The 25,145-nt window shown below is 37.3% G+C and overlaps 1 protein-coding gene across 2 annotated transcripts in view; it reads left to right on the top strand.

Moving 5' to 3' along the window:
- The window catches only part of BTAF1 (B-TFIID TATA-box binding protein associated factor 1), a 100,977-nt gene that overhangs the window by 61,049 nt on the left and 14,783 nt on the right, over positions 1–25,145 (top strand). For both annotated transcript variants that reach the window (XM_012454768.2, XM_012454769.3), the window contains 14 exons: positions 74–500; positions 2,687–2,877; positions 4,251–4,404; positions 5,085–5,194; positions 6,611–6,812; positions 7,880–8,028; positions 12,605–12,757; positions 13,675–13,796; positions 13,887–14,054; positions 16,237–16,314; positions 16,452–16,581; positions 19,174–19,315; positions 19,399–19,529; positions 22,036–22,161. In XM_012454768.2, coding sequence (XP_012310191.1) covers positions 74–500; positions 2,687–2,877; positions 4,251–4,404; positions 5,085–5,194; positions 6,611–6,812; positions 7,880–8,028; positions 12,605–12,757; positions 13,675–13,796; positions 13,887–14,054; positions 16,237–16,314; positions 16,452–16,581; positions 19,174–19,315; positions 19,399–19,529; positions 22,036–22,161 — 2,283 coding nt within the window. The remainder of the gene's footprint in view (positions 1–73; positions 501–2,686; positions 2,878–4,250; positions 4,405–5,084; positions 5,195–6,610; positions 6,813–7,879; positions 8,029–12,604; positions 12,758–13,674; positions 13,797–13,886; positions 14,055–16,236; positions 16,315–16,451; positions 16,582–19,173; positions 19,316–19,398; positions 19,530–22,035; positions 22,162–25,145) is intronic.

Genomic DNA, 25,145 nt, shown 5'->3' with positions numbered 1-25,145 from the left:
ACCCTTTAGGATCTTACAGTCTATTTGGGGTTGATAATGATTAATGATTTTTAATTTCTTTTTTTTTTAATAGGTCACTACTGTTTTTAATGAAGCCACATCATCTTTCGATTTAAATCCTCAAGTGTTACAGCAGTTAGATAGTAAACGACAGCAGGTCCAAATGACAGTTACAGAGACCAACCAGGAGTGGCAAGTGTTGCAGTTGAGAGTGCATACTTTTGCTGCATGTGCAGTTGTGAGCTTGCAGCAGCTTCCGGAAAAATTAAATCCTATCATAAAACCATTAATGGAGACAATTAAAAAAGAAGAGAATACACTAGTGCAAAACTATGCAGCTCAGTGCATAGCTAAACTACTTCAGCAGTGCACAAGAAGGACGCCCTGTCCCAATTCAAAAATTATTAAAAACCTCTGTAGCTCACTTTGTGTGGACCCATATCTAACTCCTTGTGTCACATGTCCAGTACCAACACAAAGTGGCCAGGAAAATTCTAAAGGTATATACCTAAACTTTTATTTGGGGTAGAGAAATAATTAACCATTTAAATTTGTTTTCGTTTACCTATGGGTATAATTTAAGCACAAATCCAGTTCATGTTAGAGTTTTTTTCCCATTCTGAGAGAAGAGGCTTGATTATAACAAAACTCTTTGTTACATGAATTTGCACATACTTCTTATCAGTCACAACCCTCTAAGTTCAAATAAGCCATTCATAGAAGATCTCACAGCTGATATAAGCTGACTGAAATCTGAGAGACAGGTGTTCACCCTTACCTTTGCCTTCAAAACCATAATTATATGGTTTACTGTAACAAGCTAGAAAAGTTAATTGTATCACATTATTTAATGAAAGCTTTTTTTTTTTTTCCCCCTGCCCCTTAACCAAAGGAGCAACCCTATTGACTGGAAAAAGTTACTATAAAATCTCTGGCTTCCCTAATTTAGTGCATGTTTTACGAGATTAGTGAACTCTATTTCTTTTAGTACTTTTAGTAAATAATACTTAACCAACTTTTTTGCTTTCAACTGGAGAATTTATATGGAAAATGAGAACTTCCATCTGCAGGCTGGTCTCAAAGACCAGTGTTTTCTTACACGACTCAGTCCTGTATGATTTTTGTATGTGTGGTTGTTAACAAGATTTTGGAAAAACAAATTATTTGAAATGTAAATAGACTTAAAACTTTGGCACAGTATAGATCTTGAAAAATACGTGAATGGACCAGACGAAGAAAGTGGACATTTTGAATATTAACATCTTAAAATGCAATGGAGTCATTCTTCCTCACCCCTCTCAACCCCCCTCTCTACTAAAAATAGAAAATTCACCAGGTGTGTGTCTGTAGTTTGCCCCATTGCTATGTAAGACAGTATTATTTTGCAGTGGCCAACGTTTTTTTTGAAGTCATGGTGACACTGGATCTTTCTTTTAGAACTTGCTTGAGATATTCGTTTCTCATTATGCTTAGGCACAGTAAGTTTTAAAAAATTAATAGGCCAGGCTGGGCACGGTGGCTCATGCCTGTAATCCTAGCACTTTGGGAGGCCAAGGCAGGTGGATCACCTGAGGTCAAGAGTTTGAGAACAGCCTGACCAACATGGAGAAACCCCATATCTACTAAAAATACAAAATTAGCTGGGTGTGGTGGTGCATGCCTGTAATCCCAGCTACTCAGGAGGCTGAGGCAGGGGAATCGCTTGAACCCAGGAGGCAGAGGTTGTGGTGAGCCGAGATTGCACCATTGCACTCCAGCCTGGGCAATAAGGTGAAACTCTGTCTCAAGAAAGCAAACAAACAAAAATTATAGGATACGGTCTGGGTGCGGTGGCTCATGGCTGTAATCCCAGCATTTAAGAGGTCAAGGTGGGCAGATCACTTGAGATAAGGAGATCAAGACCAGCCTGGCCAACATGGTGAAACCCTTTCTCTACTAAAAAAAAACATACAAAAATTATCTGGACTTGGTGGCGTGCACCTGTCATCCCAGCTACTCAGGAGGCTGAGGCACGAGAATCACTTTAACCTGGGAGGTGGAGGTTGTAGTGAGCCGAGATTGCGCCACTGCACTCCAGCCTAGGCAACAGTGTGAGACTCCATCTCAAAAAAGAGAAGAATAATAGTCTGTGTACGCCTGTAATCTCAGTAGTTTGGGAGGCTGAGGTGGGCAGATGGAATGAGCTGAGAAGTTCGAGACCAGCCTGAACAACATGGTGAAACTCCATCTCTACAAAAAATATAAAAATTAGCTGGGTGTGGTAGTGTGCATCTGTAGTCCTAGCTCCTCAAGAGGCTGAGGTGGGAGGATTGGATCACTTGAGCCCAGGAGGTGGAGGTTGTAGTGTGCTGAGACCATGCCACTGCACTCCAGCATGGGTGACAGAGACCCTGTCTCAAAAAAAAAAAAAAATTTATATGTGCTTTAACCGAAGTCACAATAATTTTTTTTTATGTGCTTGTTTCTCACTGTTCAGATGACTGTACAACCTGGATTGTATTAGTTATAAATCCTATGGAAATAGACTATTTTGTTGCCATTTCATTATCTAAAGAAAATATTGGCCTATGAAAGTTGAGGCCCAAAAGACATAGTTTAAAAATACATTATATCTTTTATGGAGCCGAAAACATTTGTTATCACCTATATCATGATTAAAAGGTCATTTATCTTTTTTCCTTGTTAGGATCCACCTCAGAAAAAGATGGAATGCACCATACCGTCACCAAGCACAGAGGTATAATTACACTCTATAGGCACCAGAAAGCTGCTTTTGCTATCACAAGTAGACGAGGTCCTACCCCCAAAGCAGTAAAAGCTCAAATAGCAGATCTTCCTGCAGGAAGTAGTGGAAATATGCTTGTTGAACTTGATGAGGTAAATAGTTTTTTTCTTTGAATGCTTTGATTTTTAAACAAATATCTGACTTACAAATTGAGAACTAAGTTGTATTAGCTTCTACAACAGTTTTTAAGTGAAAGAACTGAGATTAACTTTTGTAGTACTCCAACAATATGATCATGAAAAACAGCAAACCTCAGATTTCTCATGTCTCTTGTAATTTTTACCAACTTTCTTTTCCTAGGCAAGACAGCCTTATAATAGAGGGTACATACATTATTTATAAATATAAACTAATTCAGTCCTATAGCAGTGACTGTAGATAAGGTGTTAAATAATAGTGAAAGCTAACTCTTCTCTGTCCTTTCAGTGCACAAATGTAATAAAATTGCCACCCACCTGACTTTTTTATTCAATTTGAAATATATTATGTGTAGTGTGAGGTAGGGTTCTAAATTTATTTGCCATATGAACAGCCAGCTATCCTACTATTAAATCCTTTCCTCCCTGATTTATAATGGCACCTCTGTTTATATTTGTGAGAGTTTATTCAGGGTTTCCATTATCTCCCATTGGTCCACCTGTTACAGTCCTAATAACCAGTGGTATTTTAAAAAGTGTTTTGTTTTGAAAATCTCACAGTCACATTATTAGCAATGGAATGAATGGTTTAGTTAGTTCTTTGGATTGCAAGACAGGAATTTACCTGGTTTCAGCAGTAAGCCATCAATACTAAAAGACGTGTCTGTAAAATACAGGCCTCTTTTAAGTTTCTTTTTAAAATCAGCAACTTATCAATATTTCCCAAAACATTCTGTGAAGTTTTTTCCACTGACGATATTTCCCTATAATTTAATAAAAATTTTGATTTCGATATTTATATCTCTAGAGTTTGCATAGTTATTCCTCCAGTTAAATGTAATTTTAAAAATATATATTAGTATCTTTTTGGGGGAACAGATTTATGGACTGTTAATTACTTCTGAATAAGAATTACTAATCTTGGGGTTAGCTTAATCTTGTTCTATCCCTTAAGTGAATGTAAATAAGGACAGATCATTTCATCTATCTTCTCCCTAACTGATAAGTTTCTTTGGGGCAGAGAGAAGGGGAAAAGAAGTCATTTAGGACTATCTCTAGAAACAGCACATATCCTTCTATTCCTTATCCTCAACCCCAAAAAAGTGTTTTACTTTGGACACAAAAATCTAATTAGGTGTTGTAGTCCCCTGTAAATTTAATTATTGGGAAATGTTTATAATTATGATAAATGTGTCTAATAATTGCTTACTTGGTTAATGGTAACATTGTGAGTTCTTAAATGGTTACTTTTAAATTCTCTTGATAAAATTTTAAATGCATTATAATTTTTTCTGAAATTCTATTTGTATCTAACATTTAATTTTAAGGCCCAGAAGCCTTACCTGGTACAACGGAGAGGAGCTGAATTTGCTTTGACAACTATAGTAAAGCATTTTGGTGGTGAAATGGCAGTGAAGTTGCCACATCTCTGGGATGCCATGGTTGGCCCATTGAGGAATACAATCGACATAAATAATTTTGGTATACATATATTTTTATGAGTCCAGTTTTTAACAAATTTTAATGTATATTAATTAAATATATCCTTATAAAATAAAAATGCCTCTGTGCCTCTACCTAGTTATTCCAGATCAACTGGTTAGTTTTAAAATGGAAACTTGGTTTAAAATAACACAAACACACTCCTTATTTAAAAAAAGATATTTGGGCTGAGCACAGTGGCTCACACCTGTAATCTCAGCACTTTAGGAGGCCCAGGTGGGCAGATCACTTGAGGTCAGGGGTTTAAGACCAGCCTGGTCAATCTAGTAAGATACAAAAATTAGCTGGGCATGGTGGCACACACCTGTAGTCCCAGCTACTTTGGAAGTTGAGGCAGGAGGACTGCTTGAACCCTGGAGGTGGAGGTTGCAGTGAGCTGAGATTATGCCACTGCACTGCAGCCTGGATGATGGAGCAAGACTGTGTCTCAAAAAAAAAAAAAATTTAAAGAGATATTTGAAATGGATCATTATGTTTAAGTTCTTGGGTTGCTTTCCATGTGGTACCCCAGCATTTAAATTAAGGTCTTGGCATTTAATTTTAACACTAAAAAGCAAAACTGACTTTCCTGTGCTAGCTGAGAAAGTGCTAAAAGTTTCTGTGGGCTCTAGATTTTGAAAAATTATTTGCCAGATAATGCAGACAATATATTTTAACAGATGGAAAATCCCTTCTGGAAAAGGGAGATGGCCCTGCTCAAGAACTGGTGAATTCTCTGCAAGTTTTTGAAACAGCAGCAGCTTCAATGGATTCTGAGCTACATCCCTTGGTAACTAACTAATGCAAGTGTAATATTTCTTCAAATACAATGTGGTCTTATTTAACAAGTCTTAAGGTTTGAAAGGTACAGCTTTGATGTCATCCTTAGTAATTGCATTTTTCTTTGCTGTGGTATAACTAGATTCCTCCTTTACTAACAGTGCAACTCTTGTGGGCTTTGATGTAGACCTGGCTGCTTGAATTTGATAGAAAACCCAACCTGGAAGCTTAGAATGTAGGGGCATTGAGGAAAGGATTCTGATGGCACAGGAGCCAGGTATAAATAGGAAAGAAAACTGCAATCCTGTTTATCGAGATCATCTTAATAATATACCTCCAAGAAAGGAAAAGCACATATAATGAAACCTGTTTTCTAGTTAAGTATAAAGATGAAAGGAGTCACCTGCCTAAGGTGACGTTGGTCAGTGGCGAAGATAGAACATTGGTTTGTGATTTATTTTTTTAACTATTGAAATGTGTCTTACAAAAGAATTGGGACAGAGGGAGGAATAAATAGAGAATTATCTTTTTTTCATAAGAGAATATTTTTCTTTTCATATATGTGCAGTAGGAAGCTCTCTGCAATTTACACCATTTTGAAGGGTATTAGCCCCAGTTCTCTATCGTTATCTAACATAAAAGGGAGAATCTAGGAGAGGGTGGAGAGGAATGGATTTTTTTTGTACATAGTAATGAAGTATGTCCTTTTACTTGTTAAAGTTTTGCTGATTTACTATTAGTAAAGAAAAGTTGAGTCCATTTGTATGCTCTTACCGTTCATAATTAACAAAATGCATTCAGCTGAACTGTAATGCTCATCAAACTGTTTAACAGCTACCTGGCTCTCATCAGCATTAATCCTTGTGTTCCATGTAGCAGACATTTAATAATAAAGTGCTATTGTAATGCTGTTGTGATTATAACACCTATCATAAGCCAGGAAGCTACAGAGGAAGATACCTACCAAAGTATGATGCTAGAATAAAATCGGTAACACTCAAGCCACTGGATAAAAATTATGTAACCTTAACCTAAATTAGTGCTACCAAATTTGGTAGGGGCTGGTGATGTGTGGTGGTATTTTCCCAGCCTCAGTAGGAGAATCTTACCAAGTACCTTTTGGTTTGTTTCCTGTTAATTTTGGAAAGAATTAAGTGTTCTCGTATGCCTAAGAGAGGATATGAGCAGAGGAGAAGTTCTGTACCTTTTTTTTTTTCCTTCTTTTTGAAAGATTTGTAATACATTAGTTTGGATTTGGATTAGTTTTCTATTGAGAGTGTTTCGACAGTAATGTTTTGAAGTATTTGGAGGTATTTTTAGTCACTTAGGATATTGAGAACTTTCCTGAGCATGGGCTATCATAGTTACATATTAAACAGTATTTCCTGATGAGAATTCTGATTGCCTTTTAACTTTTTGTTTTTAGTTGGTACAGCATTTGCCACATCTTTATATGTGCCTTCAGTACCCCAGTACTGCAGTGAGGCACATGGCTGCTCGTTGTGTAGGTGTCATGAGCAAAATAGCTACCATGGAAACAATGAATATTTTTTTGGAGAAGGTTCTTCCATGGCTGGGAGCAATTAACGACAGTGTCAAACAAGAGGGTGCAATTGAAGCACTTGCCTGTATCCTTTTTTGACAAACTGTTCAGGAATAATATTCATTTACTTAAGGATAATTAAAATAAAATTGATGTATTCAAATATGTACATAAATAACCTGCCATGTTAACAAAAAATAACTTTTTTACATCTTATTTTGAAATATATATATATTTATTTATTCTTCATTGTTCAACTTGATTGAAATATTTTTATATTTTATTACAAATATGTTACAAATTGATTTACCTTTTATGATAACAATTTTCACATGGAAACTTCGGAGAATTACTATTAATTTTAAAATAGATTTTTAAAAGGCAAAATAGTTTTATGTACTTTATGAACTATATATCTTGTAAATGATTTACTTATTTATAATCAGTGCCTTATTAATCAGGTATTATATAGGTAGTCCCTATGTTATAAACATATTATGTTTTTAAAGTATGTTCATTACTTGGGTTGAAAATGACCAAAATATACTAGATAATTAGAAATATACAGGCAAGCCCTTTGCTAAGGATACGGCAGCAGCTAACATTCTTTAACTCAAAGTATCTGAAAGATATTTCACAGAGCACAAAAGATGGATGAAGATCAAATCAGTAGAAACTCTGGTTCAAAAATACTGAAGATTACAGGAGAACTGCGCTTACTAGGCTCACTATATCCAGCTGGTGATTGTCAAGATCCTGGTGGGAAATTTGGAATTAATCTTTGAGTGACACTGAGTTGGACTCCTTTATTTACAATGTGACTTGTTTTATTTTGACATTGAAATTCTGGAAGCTTGTAGCAATTTCTTTATGAAAAAAATCTTGTTAGTAAAGCTTCCTCCAGCCTTCCTCAGAAGAAAAACATAATTTTATATTCCTAATCATGAGAAAGTTACATAATATTTTCCAAGGAACCACAAAATGGGCAAATACTGTTATAATTGGATCACAGGCCTGGAGGATCAGTCTTTTCCGTTACAATACAGATGAGAAAATCATGAGCCTTTTAAAAAGTTACAATCTTGGTATCAGTTTGTTTGTGAAAACATCTGTCTCGGAACTACTTCAGAATTTCCTTAATCACTTACTCAGGTGTAATGGAACAACTGGATGTTGGTATTGTTCCATATATTGTCCTTTTAGTTGTTCCTGTATTGGGAAGAATGAGCGATCAGACAGACAGCGTGAGATTCATGGCCACGCAGTGCTTTGCAACGCTCATTAGACTCATGCCACTTGAGGTAAGTCAAAGATACTTGCTTTATAGACATAATGTTTTCTATAACTTTATCCATAATCATTGTAACCTTTTTTAGGGCCAGGAACAGTGGCTTACACCTGTAATCCCAGCACTTCAGGAGACTGAGGCGGGTGGATCACCAGAGGTCAGGAGTTTTGAGACTAGCCTGGCCAACATGGGTGAAACCCTGTCTCTACTAAAAAAAAAAAAAAAAAAAAAAAAAAAATTAGTTGGGTTTGGTGGTGTGTGTCTGTAGTCTCAGCTACTCAGGAGGCTGAGGCACGAGAATTGCTTGAACCCGGAGGCAGAGGTTGCAGTCAGCTTAGATGGCGCCACTGCACTCTAGCCTGGGCGACAGCAAGACTCTGTCTTCCAAAAAAAAAAAAAGTAACACTTTCTAAAGAGTATGTCAGGCTAAAATGGAGGCATTATTTCAAAAATATTTATATTACAATAATTAAAAATTTTAGACTTTTAATAGGTACTTTTTTTTAAAACACATGGAGTTTTAATTTAAGTAAAACAAGAAATCCGACACTGTGATTCCTAAAAATATTTACTGAAGCTTTTCTAGAAATAGAATTGTTTGTATTTCTGTTTGTAATTCTGTTTCTAGAAATAGATTTTTTCTAGTAACATCTAGGTGTAGACTGTGGGCTAAAGTTTAGGCAAAAGATAAATTTGAGAGATGGTAGATAAGACTGTAAAAAGCAAATGAGGTTTTAGTGAGAGTATGAAAAAGAAGACTAGAAAGATCATGTAGGAGCATGTTGGAGTACATTCACAGGGACACAAATAAGGTGTGTCCAGTGCAGGAAATGGAAGTGGCTTGAAACACAGGAAGAGCCAGGATCCCACCCGCAAGTTGTTTAATCATATTTTGATGGGGTTTACATAATTCAGGAAATAGTAGGTATGGCATGTCATCCATGTTGTAACATGTATAAGTACTTCCTTTTTATTGCTGAATAGTATACCATTGTATGGACATACCACAGTTTGTTTATCCTGTCACCAGTTGATGTATATTTGGATTGTCACCAGCTTTTACTAATAGTTATTATGGACTAGGTAAGGTGGCTCATGCCTGTAATCCCAGCACTTTGGGAGGCCAGGCGGGTGGATCACTTGAGGTCAGGAGTTCAAGACCAGCCAACCAGCCTGACCAAATAAAAATACAAAATGATGAAACCCCATCTCTACTAAAATACAAAAATTTGCCAGGTGTGGTGGTGTATGTCTATAATCCCAGCTACTCAGGAAGCTGAGGCAGGAGAATCACTTGAACCTGGGAGGCAGAGGTTGCAGTGAGCCAAGATCATGCCACTACACTCCAGCCTGGGTGACAAAGTGAGACTCTCTCTCAAAAAAAAAAAAGTTACTATGAATAATGCTACTATGCATTTGCATTTATAAGTCTTTGTGTGGATGTGTGTTATTTCTTTTGAGTAAATACTTAAGAATGAAATACTGAGTCATTGGTAAGTTTAATGTGTTGAAGTTTAATTTTTTATAAAACTGCCAAATTGTTTTCCAAAGTAACTGTATCATTTGACATTCCTACCAGCAAAATAGTGAGTTGTAAATGGGATAGCCTCTTTGAAAAAAACAGTTTGGTTTGTTTTTATGCCAGGATCATACTATTTTGATTACTATCGCTTTGTAATATATTTTGAAATCAGGTAGTGTGATCCCTCCAACTTTGTTCCTTCTGCTGAAGATTGCTTTGGCTATTTGGGATTTTTGTGGTTCCACATGAGTTTCTTTGTTTTTACAGAAAGCGTATTCAAAGGGATAATAGAGAACCATATGAGTTTTAGGATTGCTTTTTCTAAGTCTAAAAAAATTCAACTGGACTTTTGGGGATTAGCGATCCTCAATGCAATTTAGGGATTGCATTATATGGGTAGCATGAACATTTTAACAATATTAGTTCTTCCAGTCCACGAACATTTATTTTCCATATTTCCATATTTATTTTCCATATTTATGTCAGTTTATTTGTGTCCCAAGCAGTTTCTTTCATTAATGTTCTATAGCTTTCAGTGTATAGATCTTTCACCTCCTTAAATTTATTCCTATTTTATTTATTTTTTATTTTTTTTGTTGCTATTGTAAATAGAATTGTTTTCTTGATTTCTTTTTTCAGATAGATTGTGTCAGAACCTCATTATATTCTTAAAAATTGAAGACATCAAAGAGCTGTTGTTTATAATACTTTCTGTAACAGATACTAAGACTGGGAAATTTTTAAATAATTCATTTAAATAACCTACATGTTAATATAATTAACTTTTTTGATGAAAAATAACTTTTCTAAAACAATGTGTTAGAAGAGTGACATTGTTTTATACTATTGCAAGTCTTTTTTATGTCTGGTTTTTGTTTGTTGGGTTTTTTTTTTTTCTTCTTGAAACAGGGTTTTACTCTTGTCACCCAGGTTGGAGTACAACAGCGCAGTCATAGCTCGCTGCAGCCTCAGCCTGCTGGACACAAGTGATCCTCCTGCCTTAACCTCTCAAGAAGCTGGGACTACAGTCCCATGTCACCAGACCTGGCTAATTTTTTAAATTTTTTGTAGTGATGGGGTCTTGCTATGTTGTCCAGGCTGATCTCAAACTCCTGGGCTCAATCCCCTACCGCAGCTAGCCAGTATTTCTGGTTTAATCATAGATAGCAGGATTCTCATGTTTGCTTGGGCATTCAGTCTGTTGCAATATGTTGTTTTGGCTCAGGGGTATATAATGGAAGTCCAGCCTCACAATGATAGTTAGAAAAGGGAACAATATTTTGACAGCCATCTCAAATAATTGTGAATATTTTATCTGATAACATCCCAGAACTTGAAAAGAGAAAGATTAATGTTATTAGAATCTAAAATCCTATCAATGAATGTTTCTTACTCTCTTACATTAAAATTCATTTGTTTGTCTTACACTTTTGTGGTCATGGTATCTCCCCTGCCAGGTTAAGTATGTCTTACACTTTTGAATGGATCCTTTATTACCCATACTTGTAACATTATGCATCAGTCATTTGGAAAATATTGGTTTGTTGAGTTATATAAATCTTCTACAATTGGACACAATTCATTATATTTTTAAAATCATGTTTATTAACAGCAGAAAATTGTTTTTATTGGAAACTGTCCATTTCTCTTGAAAATATGAATTTTATTAGTGACAACAAGTTAGTGTCAGTTGTTTTCCTTGAAGTGACAGGTTCATTTTTGAGAAAACGTCAGCCAGATACCAAAGTCAGAATAACCATAGTTTATCAGTGCTTTTAAAATGTTACATCAAAAAATGGCTACATTAACACACTTTCTTTCTCCTGGGCACAGTTTGTCTAAAGAAAGTAATAATTATTATCTAGTGTTTCCAAGTTTAATAACCATAAATCTTTAAGAATGTGAAAAATTAACCAACAACAAAACATATGGTTGGGTACATCCAGGATGGATATATAATGTAAGCACTACAGAGTTTGTCAAGGAAATTCTTGGGAGTATGAAAGACTTCATATTTGTGGATATTTTAAACGGCTAGTTCAGCTCCTCAATATATTGTACTTGGATAAGCAGCAGAATTCACATTTTTTTCTCACAGAATGTTAAAAAAGATGTGCATTAAAGGGTTGAAATTTAATAAAATTAATCACTTTTACTGCTTTATCAAGGTTTTTTTTTTTTCAGATGCAGTCTTGCTCTGTCACCCAGGCTGGAGTGCTGTGGTGCAGTCTCAGCTGACTGCAAACTCTCTACCGCCCAGGTTCAAGCGATTCTCCTGCCAGCCTGGGAGTAGCTGGGACTACAGGTGCACACCACCACACCCAGCTAATTTTTGTGTTTTTAGTAGAGGTAGGGTTTCACCATGTTGGCCAGGCCGGTCTCGAATTCCTGACCTCAAGTGATCCACCTGCCTCAGCCTCCCAAAGTGCTGGGATTACAGGTGTGAGCCACCATGCCTGGCTTATCAAGGACATTTTTAACTAACATTGGCTATTTGAAAAAATGCTAATACATGGTTCTAAGAAATACAGTGACTACTAGCACATTTTGATACCATTGCCTTGCTTCTTTCTGAGATACAGGCAGTTTTCTCCGTTATAACTTTAGCAACATCTGTGCAAATGACAACAGTGATTAAAAGCAAATAATGTTTTCCTTTTATTATGAAATAGTTCAAAAGGTCTTGGAGATCCATAAGGGCCTTGCAGACTACATTTTGAGAACCAATACCTTAGGGTATCAGAACACTAAAATTGAGAAGTGCCAGTAACAGCATTTAATTCAAAATAAACTATACAACTTTATATACCTGTTTATTAAATAAGGCATGGTGTAGGAAAATGAAGTTGTAGATTGTGGTCTTTCAGATATTCCATATATATTTACTTAGTAGTCTAATTATAGCACCTTTAATGCTTGTCAATTTCTTTAACCTTGTTTGTCTTTAAGTCTTTATATAATTTTCAGAATTCTTTTGTGTGTGTGTTTATGTTTTGTTGTGTTTATTTGATCTAAGAATGAAAATTGTGAGTACATAGTTTTAATAACTTTTAAAAAATCATTTTAGGCAGGCATTCCAGACCCTCCAAACATGTCAGCAGAGTTAATCCAATTGAAAGCCAAGGAGCGACACTTTTTGGAGCAATTGTTAGATGGAAAAAAATTGGAAAATTATAAAATTCCAGTACCAATCAATGCTGAACTCAGAAAATATCAGCAGGTAAGTTTTATACTTATCTTGTAAATAGGAATAGTGAGTTTTCCTTTCAGATGAACCTTGAAGCGTTGTGGGTTTAGAGGGGGTTTTGTTTTTTGAGACAGGGTCTTGCTCTGTTGCCCAGGCTGGGGTGCAGTGGCATAATCGTGGTTCACTGCAGCCTCAAACTCCTGGACTCAACTCATCTTCCCACCTCAGCCTCTCGAGTAGCTGAGACCATACATGTGCATCACCATGCCCAGCTTTATTTTTTTTATTTTAGTAGAGGCAGGGGTCTCATTTTGTTGACCAGGCTGGTCTTAAACTCCTGGCTTCAAGTGATCCTGCCAACTCAGCCTCCCAGAGTGCTGGGATTAGAGATGTGAGCCACCGTACCTGGCCTTAAAGTATTTTGTAAAATTAATTTAGTAAAATCTTGTGTTTAGTGTCTTATACCCATATATTTCTCTTTGGCCTACAGAAAGATTTTTGTTTTGTGCAAATTTTTTTTTTTTTTTTTTTGCCAGAGTTCTTTTGGCTAGCAAACATGTTTTTTATAAGAAAAATAAATTGGGCCGGGCGCGGTGGCTCACGCCTGTAATCCCAGCACTTTGGGAGGCCGAGGCGGGTGGATCACGAGGTCAAGAGATCAAGACCATCCTGGTCAACATGGTGAAACCCCGTCTCCACTAAAAATACAAAAAAATTAGCTGGGCATGGTGGTGCGTGCCTGTAATCCCAGCTACTCAGGAGGCTGAGGCAGGAGAATTGCCCGAACCCAGGAGGCGGAGGTTGCGGTGAACCGAGATCGCGCCATTGCACTCCAGCCTGGGTAACAAGAGCGAAACTTCGTCTCAAAAAAAAAAAAAAAAAAAAAAAAAAAAAGAAAAATAAATTTATGATGTATTCATATTTATGATTTTTCTCTCTCTCCCTAACAGGATGGTGTGAACTGGTTAGCATTTCTTAATAAATATAAACTTCATGGAATTCTGTGTGATGACATGGGTTTAGGAAAAACTTTACAGTCCATCTGCATTCTAGCAGGAGATCATTGTCATAGGTAATTTAAGATGTTATTCTGAAATAATATTTCCAGATTTGGAGAAATGTAAACAAGCTGGTTAATTTCTTGTGTTTTGCTATTGTAAAGGGCCCAGGAATATGCAAGATCAAAATTGGCAGAATGTATGCCACTTCCTTCCTTAGTGGTTTGTCCACCAACATTAACAGGCCATTGGGTGGATGAAGTAGGTAAATTTTGCTCTAGAGAATATCTCAATCCATTGCACTACACTGGACCTCCCACTGAAAGAGTAAGGTAAGAGGTGTAAAACAGTAACAAAATATTTCGTCTTTTGTCATAATTAAGATAAGGAACAATGAAATTTATTAAAGTGAATTCTAATTAGCTCTTCTGGTTGTATGACATAGAAACTTCACTTATGAAAAGTGAGTGTACTTTGGGAAGGTATAATCAGTGAGGCTTATCAAAATGAGGAACTTTAACCATTGTATGATAAGTTGAGCTTTCCTGGAGCTGGGGAACTTTCAGGAACCAAAGCCATTTCGTATGCCCCTTTTGGGAGTCTGTGACTATAGCATCTGGTGCTTCTGTTTTATTCTCTTTTTCTACCCACTTTTCTGAGAGCTCTCCTTTGAGCCATATGCAGGGGAGCATGCTTGCAGTCCTAACTGTTCAGGAAGCTGGGGGCAGAAGGATCACTTGAGCTAAGGAGTTCAAGACCAGCCTGGGCAACATAGTGAGTCCCTGTCCCTTAAAAACAAATAAAAAAGAGTTCCCCTTTTCCTTGCTCCCTTTACTTCCCTCTCCTTGTAAGTACTTTTGGTCCACAATGGCTGCTTTAGCTGCAGCTGCAGTCATGGCTGCACTGAATTTTAGTGTGCTTTCACCTCTGCGCCTTCCCTATTAACTAATACATCTCTTATGTTCCTAATTATACATTTTTACAAGTGGAAGCTCATTGATTTTAGCTCATTTTCTAAAGATTGGATAGTCATAGTTGCTGATTAGTCCATAGATTTACTGCCCTCCTGTGTTAATAATAGCATATAATATTATTAAATGTTATTAAAAAATTTTTAGTTTTTACTTTGAGCACTTACAGGCCAGGCACTATTCTAAGCAGTTTTTCTTTTATGTAAAATTATGTATAGAAGGAGGATTGAAAAAAAACTAAATAAAAAATTGTGTATTATGTATTCTCACAGTCACTTTATGAGGTACAAATACTGTTATTCCAATTTGCAAATAAGGAGTCTAAGGAATGGGGCATAGGTCCAAGGTCACTCAGCTAATTAAGTGGACAGAGTGAGGATTTGAATAGAGGCAGCTTTCAAAAGCTTGCAGAGTGAGGATTTGAATACAGGCAGCTCAAAAGCTTGCACTCTTGAGCAGTTACTTTAGTGTGCCTTTGATAGAATTCATTCATTTATAAGTGATAGAAATTCAACCCAAACTAGCTTAAGCAAACAGAAAATTCATTAATTCACTAACTTGAGAATTTCAGGGGGTAGATTGTTGCTTCAGGCCAATCTAGATTACTCTCATTCACTCTTCCTCCCTTTATATAATTTACTGTTACTATTGGGCTTCAGTCTACAGTTGGTAGATAAGATGACAATGGGCAGTCTCAGGCCCAAATTCTCTTAGCTTGGCAACTATAGTAAACACATCTTCCCTCTCTCTCATGAATATATTAATACTGGAGATGACTGGCTGCCCTTGTTTAGGTCATGCTTCCAAAACAACCTTTGTGGTTAGGGGATTAAAAATTGTCAATAGCTTACCCTGGTTCAAATGCTTCATTTCCTTGGTGATTATGGAGGCACATGATTGGTAGTTCCCCCACATCATCCAGAACAACATGGAGTGGTAAAGGAATAGTGCCCCCAAAGAAGAGATGTTGGCAAATAAAGTTGAAATGTCCACCATATTTTCAGTCTGGTGTTCATCTCTTTTCTAATCAGACTGAGTAGGGCAACACAGCCAAGTCATCAGAAGAATAACCTTTCAGAGTCAAGTATGTAAAGTAAGCAGAAGGGAATGCTGGGCTTAGTGGGCAAATTGAAAGCACTTTATATGATGGTAGCTGTAGTTTCACCTTTGAAATTGTATTAAGAACTTTTTGGGCCGGGCGCGGTGGCTCACGCCTGTAATCCCAGCACTTTGGGAGACTGAGGTGGGTGGATCACGAGGTCGTGAGATCGAGACCATCCTGGTCAACATGGTGAAACCCCGTCTCTACTAAAAATACAAAAAATTAGCTGGGCACGGTGGCACGTGCCTGTAATCCCAGCTACTCAGGAGGCTGAGGCAGGAGAATTGCCTGAACCCAGGAGGCGGAGGTTGCAGTGAGCCAAGATCGCGCCATTGCACTCCAGCCTGGGTAACAAGAGCGAAACTCCGTCTCAAAAAAAAAAAAAGAAAAAAGAACTTTTCATGGTCTCTGTTTTCTAATTTTATTCATTTTTAAATACAGGTTACAGCACCAAGTCAAAAGGCACAATCTAATAGTGGCTTCATATGATGTTGTGAGGAATGACATAGATTTCTTTAGGTAAGAATTAAAAATTTTCTTTTAGAAAAATTAATATCAAATTTGAAGACTCTTAATATTTTCCCACTTTAAAGATTCTTCATATAGTTCCTGACATATAGTAAAAGTTGTAAAATTTTCTACATATTCTCCCTTAGAAATATTAAATTTAACTACTGCATTCTTGATGAAGGCCATGTCATCAAAAATGGAAAAACAAAGTTGTCAAAAGCAGTAAAACAACTGACTGCTAATTATAGGATTATTCTTTCTGGAACACCGATCCAGGTAATTATGTACTATTATTATTTTTTAAATATATATTTGCCAGGTGGAGGGTAGGCTTGGTATTGGCAGTGAATTTAAGATGATTTTTTTTTTTAGTTTTAGGAATGATAATTTTCCAGTATATAATTATTGCTTGCTTAATGGTTCATTGGTATGTAGTACTATCTGAACAAACCATGTTTTAAAAGTCATTTTTAAAATGTAATTTTAGACTATGTAAATAGAAATCTTGTGTCCAAATTATGAAAGACATAAAAATTAGACTGTACTCCACAATGGCCATTCTCCTTCTTTAGTAGTACACTGCAATCTGATTTAGCATTGAAAAGCTAGGCCAGGCGTGGTGGCTCACGCCTATAATCCCAGCACTTTGGGAGGCCGAGGCAGGTGGATCACGAGGTCAAGAGATCGAGACCATCCTGGTCAACAAGGTGAAACCCCGTCTCTACTAAAAATACAAAAAATTAGCTGGGCATGGTGGTGCGGACCTGTAGTCCCAGCTACTCGGGAGGCTGAGGCAGGAGAATTGCTTGAACCCAGGAGGCAGAGGTTGCAGTGAGCTGAGATCGTGCCATTGCACTCCAGTCTGGGTAACAACAGTGAAACTCTGTCTCAAAAAAAAAAAAAGAAAAGAAAAGCTAGAGCTGAGTCACAGGTGAATTATCATATAGTAGAAGTGTGAATACCTTATGTCAGGAGGAAACTGAAGGCAAATGATTGTAGAAGTTTATCTTGGGAAGGGAAGGAGATAGGTATATAGATATCTTTAGATACTTTTGAGAAATTCTCTGGTCCTCCAGAAGGATTGGTTGCAAATGTTCACATCTAGCTTGGATAGCCAACTTTGGTGGGAAGACCTTCAATCATTCTCTACTTAGAAGTAAACACTACGTGACCTCTAATGTTCCTTCCAACTTTAAAAATTGATGGTTCTTTATTTATGTACTTACTTACTTTTTCCTTTTTTGTTTTTTGAGACAGGGCCTCACTCTCACTTAGGCTGGAGTGCAGTGGTGTGATTCCAGCTCACTGCAACTTCCACTTCCTAGGCTCAAGCAGTCCTCCCACTTCAGCTTCCCAAGTAGCTGGGGCCACAGGTCCATGCCACCATGCCCGGCTAAATTTTTTTGTATTTTTTGTAGAGACAGGGTTTCGGCATGTTTCCCAGGCTATCTTGACCTCAAGTGATCTGCCTGCCTCCGCCTCCCAAAGTGCTGACGTTACAGGCATGAGCCACTAGGGCTGGCCACTTTTTCTTTTAAATATATTTTTGGTGACGGACTGATTATTATAAGGGTTATTAGTGTTTTGTCCATTAAGTGAACACTGCAGATTTTAGTAATCACACGAGATAATTACAAGCCTTTCTAAATTTATCAAAAGTTTAGAAATATACGGCCAGGCGTGGTGGTTCATGCCTATAATCCCAGCACTTTGGGAGGCTGAGGCAGGTGGATCACCAGAGGTCAGGGGTTTGAGACCAGCCTGGCCAACATGGCAACACCCTGTCTCTACTAAAAATATAAAAAATTAGCCAGGCATGGTGGCACATATCTGTGATTCCATCTACTTGGGAGGGCAAGGCAGGAGAATCGCTTGAACCCAAGAGCTGGAGATTGCAGTGAGCCAAGATCGCGCCATTGCACTCCAGCCTAGGCAACAGAGTGAGACTCCATCTCAAAGAAAAAAAAGTTTAAAAATATAATTAAAAAGGAAAAAAGACTCTTTATGCTGAATTACCAAGATTTATTATGCTTCAATTTAAAGTTATGGAAACATCATAGTAATTTAAAATAATGTTACTGCTTTTACTTGGTTCCGACATCAGAAGAAGTTTTTTGGTTTTTAGTTTGCTTAAAGGCCCTTTTCCTCTTCCTTACAAAAGCCACAGTGGCCCAGAGTCAGGGTGCAGAGCATGAGTAGGATTGGAAGGGTGTCCAAATGAGAGGACAGCCTAACATGGTGAGCCAGAGCCTGAGCAGGGTGAGGAAGGATTCTGAAAGGGGAAGGTGGGTAAAAGGGTGACTTAGGACCTGCACCTATCAGGAAAGCATCTGAGATTAAAAAGTACTAGTTTCTTTTTCTTTTTTTCCATGAAACTTCAATAGCAGAATTGGAAAGAATCTGTGCCTTTGCACTGTGACCCATAAATACTGAGTGGGCTTGACTTATAACCAAATTCTAATAGGTTTTTGTTGTTGTTGTTGATGATGATGATGATATGGTGATATTGGCCACATTCCTTAAATCTTGCTGTTAATTTGAGTGTCAAAGATAAAATGATAAGAAACTTATCTTTGTGCTCTTCTATGTACTACTTTATGAATGCCAGCAGTAAATTACAAACACTATAGACCAAGGCTTATTGTAGTGAAGGAGACTTGAGGATTTCCCTCAGATAGGATAGAGTGTTTTCTCCAAGGATACGGACCGGAATTTTATACACTAGAATAAAGACTTACACCATATGCCTAAAAAATACAGTGATAATCTCTCATCTATATCGTTGTAATGGGCTTTCATTATGTTACCTTTTTTTAGTTGTAAGGAAATAATCTCAGTACAAAAGATAATTGGTCTTTCTGTTTACAGAACAATGTTTTGGAGCTGTGGTCATTATTTGATTTCCTCATGCCAGGATTTTTGGGTACTGAACGCCAGTTTGCTGCTCGATATGGTAAACCTATATTAGCAAGTAGGGATGCTCGAAGCTCCAGTCGAGAGCAAGAAGCAGGTATGAAAAAGATATAACCCTGTGTAAATGAATATAATTTTTTCTTAACTTTTTTGAATCCATTCTCTCTTAAATATTAACAGGTGTTCTTGCTATGGATGCACTGCACCGACAAGTACTGCCATTTCTTTTGAGAAGAATGAAAGAAGATGTTCTGCAGGATCTTCCACCTAAAATTATTCAAGACTATTATTGTACTCTTAGTCCTCTGCAGGTTAGAAATCTCGTGTTTATCATTGTTGGTGGTGTGTTTATTAGCAGATTGTTTTGTATGAGCCACAAAACTATTGAGTAAAGGGGCTTAGCCTTTGGCTTTATCAGATGCAGATAGTCTAAATGATGTGGATGTGAGTTTTAGTGTATGCATTTTGAATATAGCATTAGAACAAAATTCGGTATCATAGTTGTTTTTTAAATTTTTTTTTAAGAGACAGGGTCTTACTCTGTTACCCAGGCTGGAGTGCAGTAGCACATCATGACTCACTGCAGCCTTGACTTCTGGGTTCAAACGATTCTCCTGCCTCAGCCCCCCAAATAGCTAAGACTACAGGCATGTACCACACACCTGGCTAATTTTTTAATTTATGTAGAGACTGGGTCTTGCTGTGTTGCCCAGGCTGGTCTCAGAATCCCAGGATCAAGCAGTCCTCCCACCTAGGCCTTCCAAAGTGCTGGGATCATAGGCATGAGCCACGGCGCCCAGCCTATAGTTGCTTTCTTATGTGTCTAGTTAATTGAAAAGATTGCAAGGTTAAATTGATAAGGAAATAAGCCAATGTTTATAAAGGCCAAAAATCTGCCTCTGTGTTGTCATGCTGTCCTCACATTATAAGTATTATTAATCCCCATTTTTGCAAATAAAGTGACATTCAGAAAAGTTACATAGCTTGGCTATGGTCATATACAATTGTACAGTGCTTAATGGCATGGGTAATTTCTCAGAAATGCATCATTAGACGATTTTGTCATTGTGCAAACATAGAGTGTACTTACACAAACCTAGATAGTATAGCCGATTGTTCCTAGGCTACAAACCTGTACAGGATGTTACTGTACTGAGTACTGTAGGCAGTGGCAACACAATGGTATTTGTATATCTAAACATAGAAAAGGTATGGTAAAAACACAATATTATATCTTGTGGGATGACCATTTTTTACATGTAGTCCATTGTTGACCTCAATGTCCTTGTGTAGTGTATGACTATATATCAGAGCTGAGTTTCAAACCTTGGTCCTCATTCATTCCCTTTGAAGTATTATTTTATTATTATTATTATTTTTAGTGGGCAAGCATCTCAATCAGAAGTATGAAGTATTTTATTACCTATAAATGTTCAAAATAAATTTTGCCTTCTGCACAGTTCTGATTTTATACATAAAGACCATTATTAAAGGAATTTATTGTAAGCTTTCGTTTTTTTGTGTGTGTTTTTTTGAGACAGTGTCTCACTGTGTCGCCCAGTCTAGAGTGCAGTGGCGCGATTTCAGCTCACCACAACCTCTTCCTCCCAGGTTCAAGCAGTTCTCCTGCCTCAGCCTCCTGAGTAGCTAGGATTACAGGCAGCCACCACCATGTCCGGCTAATTTTTTATATTTTTAGTAGAGATGGGGTTTCACCATGTTGGCCAGGCTGGTCTTGAACTACCGGTGCCAGGTGGTCCACCCACCTTGGCCTCCCAAAGTGCTGGGATTACAGGCGTGAGCCACTGCACCCGGCCTGCCTTGTACTTTTCTAGGGAACTAAATGGAAACTGTTCTTGTCTTAGTAAGACATGGTCTCTGGATCAGAATTTTCTCTTTGAAAATTTTTTTATTGTGTAGGACTGTACATGTCAATCTATCTTACTGTTAGGATTTGATTCACTATGGTCAAATGAATAAAAGATATACGTACCCAGAAATTTTCCTTTTCCCCCTCCAGTATAGATGGTTAACCTGTTAGCAGATATTCATCTATTCAACTTGGACAGGATAAGAGGTTGAGAGTTCTGTGATTCTTCTATACTATCTGCCTCATCTCTGAGGCCCCCCCTTTCTTCATTTGCAAAAATTAATATTTCTTGAAAGGAATATTTAGAAGTAATGAAATGAAGACTTTTTAAAGTAGGTACAATAAAGAAAAGATGTCACGTGAAAAATAACTGTGGTGATATACTAGTGGTGGCACTATAACGTAAAACACATTTAAGTAATCAATCTAGAGAAAGGGAGCTCCAAAGAAAAGTGGCATTTTGGCTTTGTGAAGCATTCACAGATTTTTTGTTATCTGACATATGTTCCCCTTTTAGGCTAGCAGTAACATTCTTGTAAAATTTGGTGTCCTGGTACATACATACAGGTTCTTGATCATGTAACTTCATTTAAGGAAGATTTTTCTCATTTACTTCTAAGGGTTCAGATTTTCTTCTGTTGCTAATGTATTTATTTTCCTGCATAGTAGAAAAATAGAGTCTAGGACTATTTGACTTGTATTTTTCATATTTTTTATCAGCCGAACTTAATGTGTTTATACTTGTTTTCTAAATGTAATTTTAAAGGAATTTACCAAGATGGAGTGGATAATCTGTAATTCCTATAGTGAATTAGAAATATCAAAATTTGTTTTCATTAATGAGGGCTGACTTAAATTACTGCTGTTATTGGCCTTTGCTAGTTACATGTTTTGAACAATTGAAAATAAATATACTCACAGCTTCTCTCATGGGGGTCATTTTACAGGTTCAGCTCTATGAAGATTTTGCTAAGTCTCGTGCCAAGTGTGATGTTGATGAAACAGTTTCTTCAGCTGCACTTTCTGAAGAAACTGAAAAACCAAAGCTTAAAGCTACAGGCCATGTATTCCAGGTATAGATTACATTCTATTTTTTTTTTTTTTTTTTTTTTTTGAGATGCAGTTTGACTCTGTCACCCAGGCCAGAGTGCAGCAGCACGATCTCGGCTCACTGCAACTGCTGCCTCCTGGGTTCAAACAATTCTCATGACTTAGCCTCCCAAGTAACTGAGATTACAGGTGTGTGCCACCACGCCTGGCTAATTTTTGTATTTTTAGTAGAGATAGGGTTTCACCATGTTGGCAAGGCTGGTCTCAAACTCCTGACCTCAAGTGATCCACCCGCCTTGGCCTCCCAAAGTGCTGGGATTACAGGCATGAGCTACTGCATCCAGCCCATTCCACTTTTTAAATGTTGAAGAATGATTTTTAATGCGGTACTTTTTATATGGAACAATAAAATATGGATCTATGTATATATATTTCAATATTATGTATATATTCATTCTTGAAAAAAGTTAAATATGTATTTAGTATTATCTTAAGTACTTTAAAATTAAATGTACAAAATGCAATATATGTTTGTATATTACACGAAAAGGGTTTTAGAATAGAGTTTTTTGCTTTTTTATTCAGAAAATATTAGAACACCTACTACATGCAGTAATTTTTCAAAGCTCTGGAGTTACTTAAAACAGTGGATAAAACAGACAGACTCTTTCTCTGGTAGAGATGAAAAATACCGAAGTATGTATTATGTAGGACAAAGCAGGTAATGTGGTTATTGAGTATCAGAGTCCAGGGTAGGTTGTGGTTTCTTTTTTTTTTTTTTTTTTTTTTGAAAGAAAGAAAGAAAAAAAATGAAGAAGAGGAAGAAAAAGGAAGAGAAAGAGAGAGAGAGAATGGGAGTATTGCTTTCTTGCCCAGGCTAGAATGCAGTTTAGTAATGGGTATTGTTGAAAACCTCTTTTATACCAATAATTATACTTGATGTAGACAGGAAGGAATAAGGGAAGAAAATAACAAACAAGCAGCCAACCAATATTTCATTTAAACCTATGAGATGCTATGCGATTACTGAGGAGTGATTTACTTCCAATTTAGTCACTTTTGGAATAGGTGTGAGGTGGTAATGTATGTTTTGTGTATTTGAAGTGGAGAGTTCTGTAAATGTTTATTAAGTTTACTTGTTCCGGGTCTGAGTTCAAGTCCTGAATGTCCTTGTTAATTTTCTGTCTCGTTGATCTATAAAATCGTTAGCTCTTCTTGTTACATTGATCCTTTTGCCATTATATAATGTCCTTCTTTGCCTCTTTTGCTCTTTGCTGCTTTAAAGTCTACTTTGTCAGAGGCGAGAATTGCATCTCCTGCTTTTTGTTTATTTGTTTATTTTTACTCTCTGATTGGTTGATAAATCTTCCTCCTTCTCTTTGAGTCTTTGTGTATCGTTGCATTTGAGATGGGTCTGGATGCAGCATACCGATGGGTTTTGGCTTTTTATCCAATTAGAATATATATAGGTTTAATACTGCCATTTGATGCTAGCTGGCTGTTTTGCACATTAGTTAGTGTAAATTTTTCATTGTGTTACTGCTTTTTGCTTTTTGATATATTTTTGGAAAGGCTGATATTGGTTGTTCCTTTATATGTATAGTGCTTCTTTCAGAAGCTCTTGTAAAGCAGGCCTGGTGGTAGTGAAGTCTCTAAGTACTTGTTTGTTCGCAAAAAATTTAATTTTTCCTTCGATTATAAAGCTTAGTTTGGCTGGATATGAAATTCTGGGTTGAAAGTTCTTTTCTTTAAGGATGTTAAATATTGGTCCCCACTCTTTTCTGGCTTGTAGGGTTTCTGCTGAGAGATCTGCTGTAAGTCTGATAGGTTTCCCTTTATGGGTAACCTGACCTTTCTCTCTGGCTGCCCTTAGTATTTTCTCCTTCATTTCAACCCTAATGAATCTGACGATTATGTGCCTTGGGGTTGGTCTTCTTGAAGAATATCTTTGTGGTGGTCTCTGTATTACCTGGAGTTGAATATTACCCTGCCTTGCCAGGTTGGGAAAGTTTTCCTGAATGATATCCTGAAGAGTATTTTCCAACTTGGATTCATTCTCTTCGTCACATTCAGGTACACCTATCAAACGTAAATTAGGTCTTTTCACATAGTCCCATATTTCCTGGAGACTTTGCTCATTCCTTTTCATCCTTTTTTCTCCAATCTTGTCTTCTCGTTTCATTTCACTGAGCTGGTCCTCGACTTCTGATATCCTTTCTTCTGCTTGATCAATTCGACTGTTTAAACTTGTGCACGCTTCACGAAGTTCTCGTGTTGTGTTTTTCAGCTCCATCAATTCACTTATATTCCTCTCTAAATTGTCCATTCTCATTAGCATTTCATCAAACCTTTTTTCACGGTTCTTAGTTTCTTTGCATTGGGTTAGAACAAGTTCTTTTAATTCACAGAAATTTCTTATCACCCATGTTTTGAAACCTGCTTCTGTTATTGGAACACACTCATAATCTATTAAGCCTTGTTCTGTTACTGATGAGGAATTGCGATCCCCTGTAGAGGGAGAGGCATTCTGATTTTGAGTATTCTCTGCCTTTTTACGCTGGTTTCTTCCCTTCATTATATATTTATCCCTCTGTCGTCTTTGTAATTACCGACTTTCTAACTAGGTCTCTAAGCAGACGTCCAACTTGTTGGTTCCCAGCGCCGAAATCTGAGCAATCCACTGCGCCGGCCAAAATAGCGGTGTTAAGATTGATGGTGCTTTTCTGCCCGGGAATCTCCGGACTCTGCACCAAGAACTGGCACGCTAAGGCGCCAGCAAAACCGCCACGCCGGCCACAAGAGTCGCCCTGGCGACACGTGGGGCTCCTCTGCTGGGAATCTCCTGGTCCGTGAGCAACAAATATTCGTCTGAAAGTGTGGCATCCTCTCGTTCTCTGCGCTTTCACTGGGAGCTAGGAGCCTGAGCTGCTAGTGATCAGCCATCTTGGATCTCTCTCCAGTTGTGGTTTCTTAATCGAGGGGCTAGGGACTGCCTCACTGAGAAGGT

This window comes from Aotus nancymaae, unplaced genomic scaffold (assembly GCF_030222135.1).
Source record: "Aotus nancymaae isolate 86718 unplaced genomic scaffold, 86718_ANA_hifiasm-v0.15.2.pri h1tg000010l, whole genome shotgun sequence".
Lineage (NCBI taxonomy): Eukaryota > Metazoa > Chordata > Mammalia > Primates > Aotidae > Aotus > Aotus nancymaae.
The sequence above is the reverse complement of the archived record's forward strand: the minus strand, read 5'-3'. Positions and strand labels throughout refer to the sequence as shown.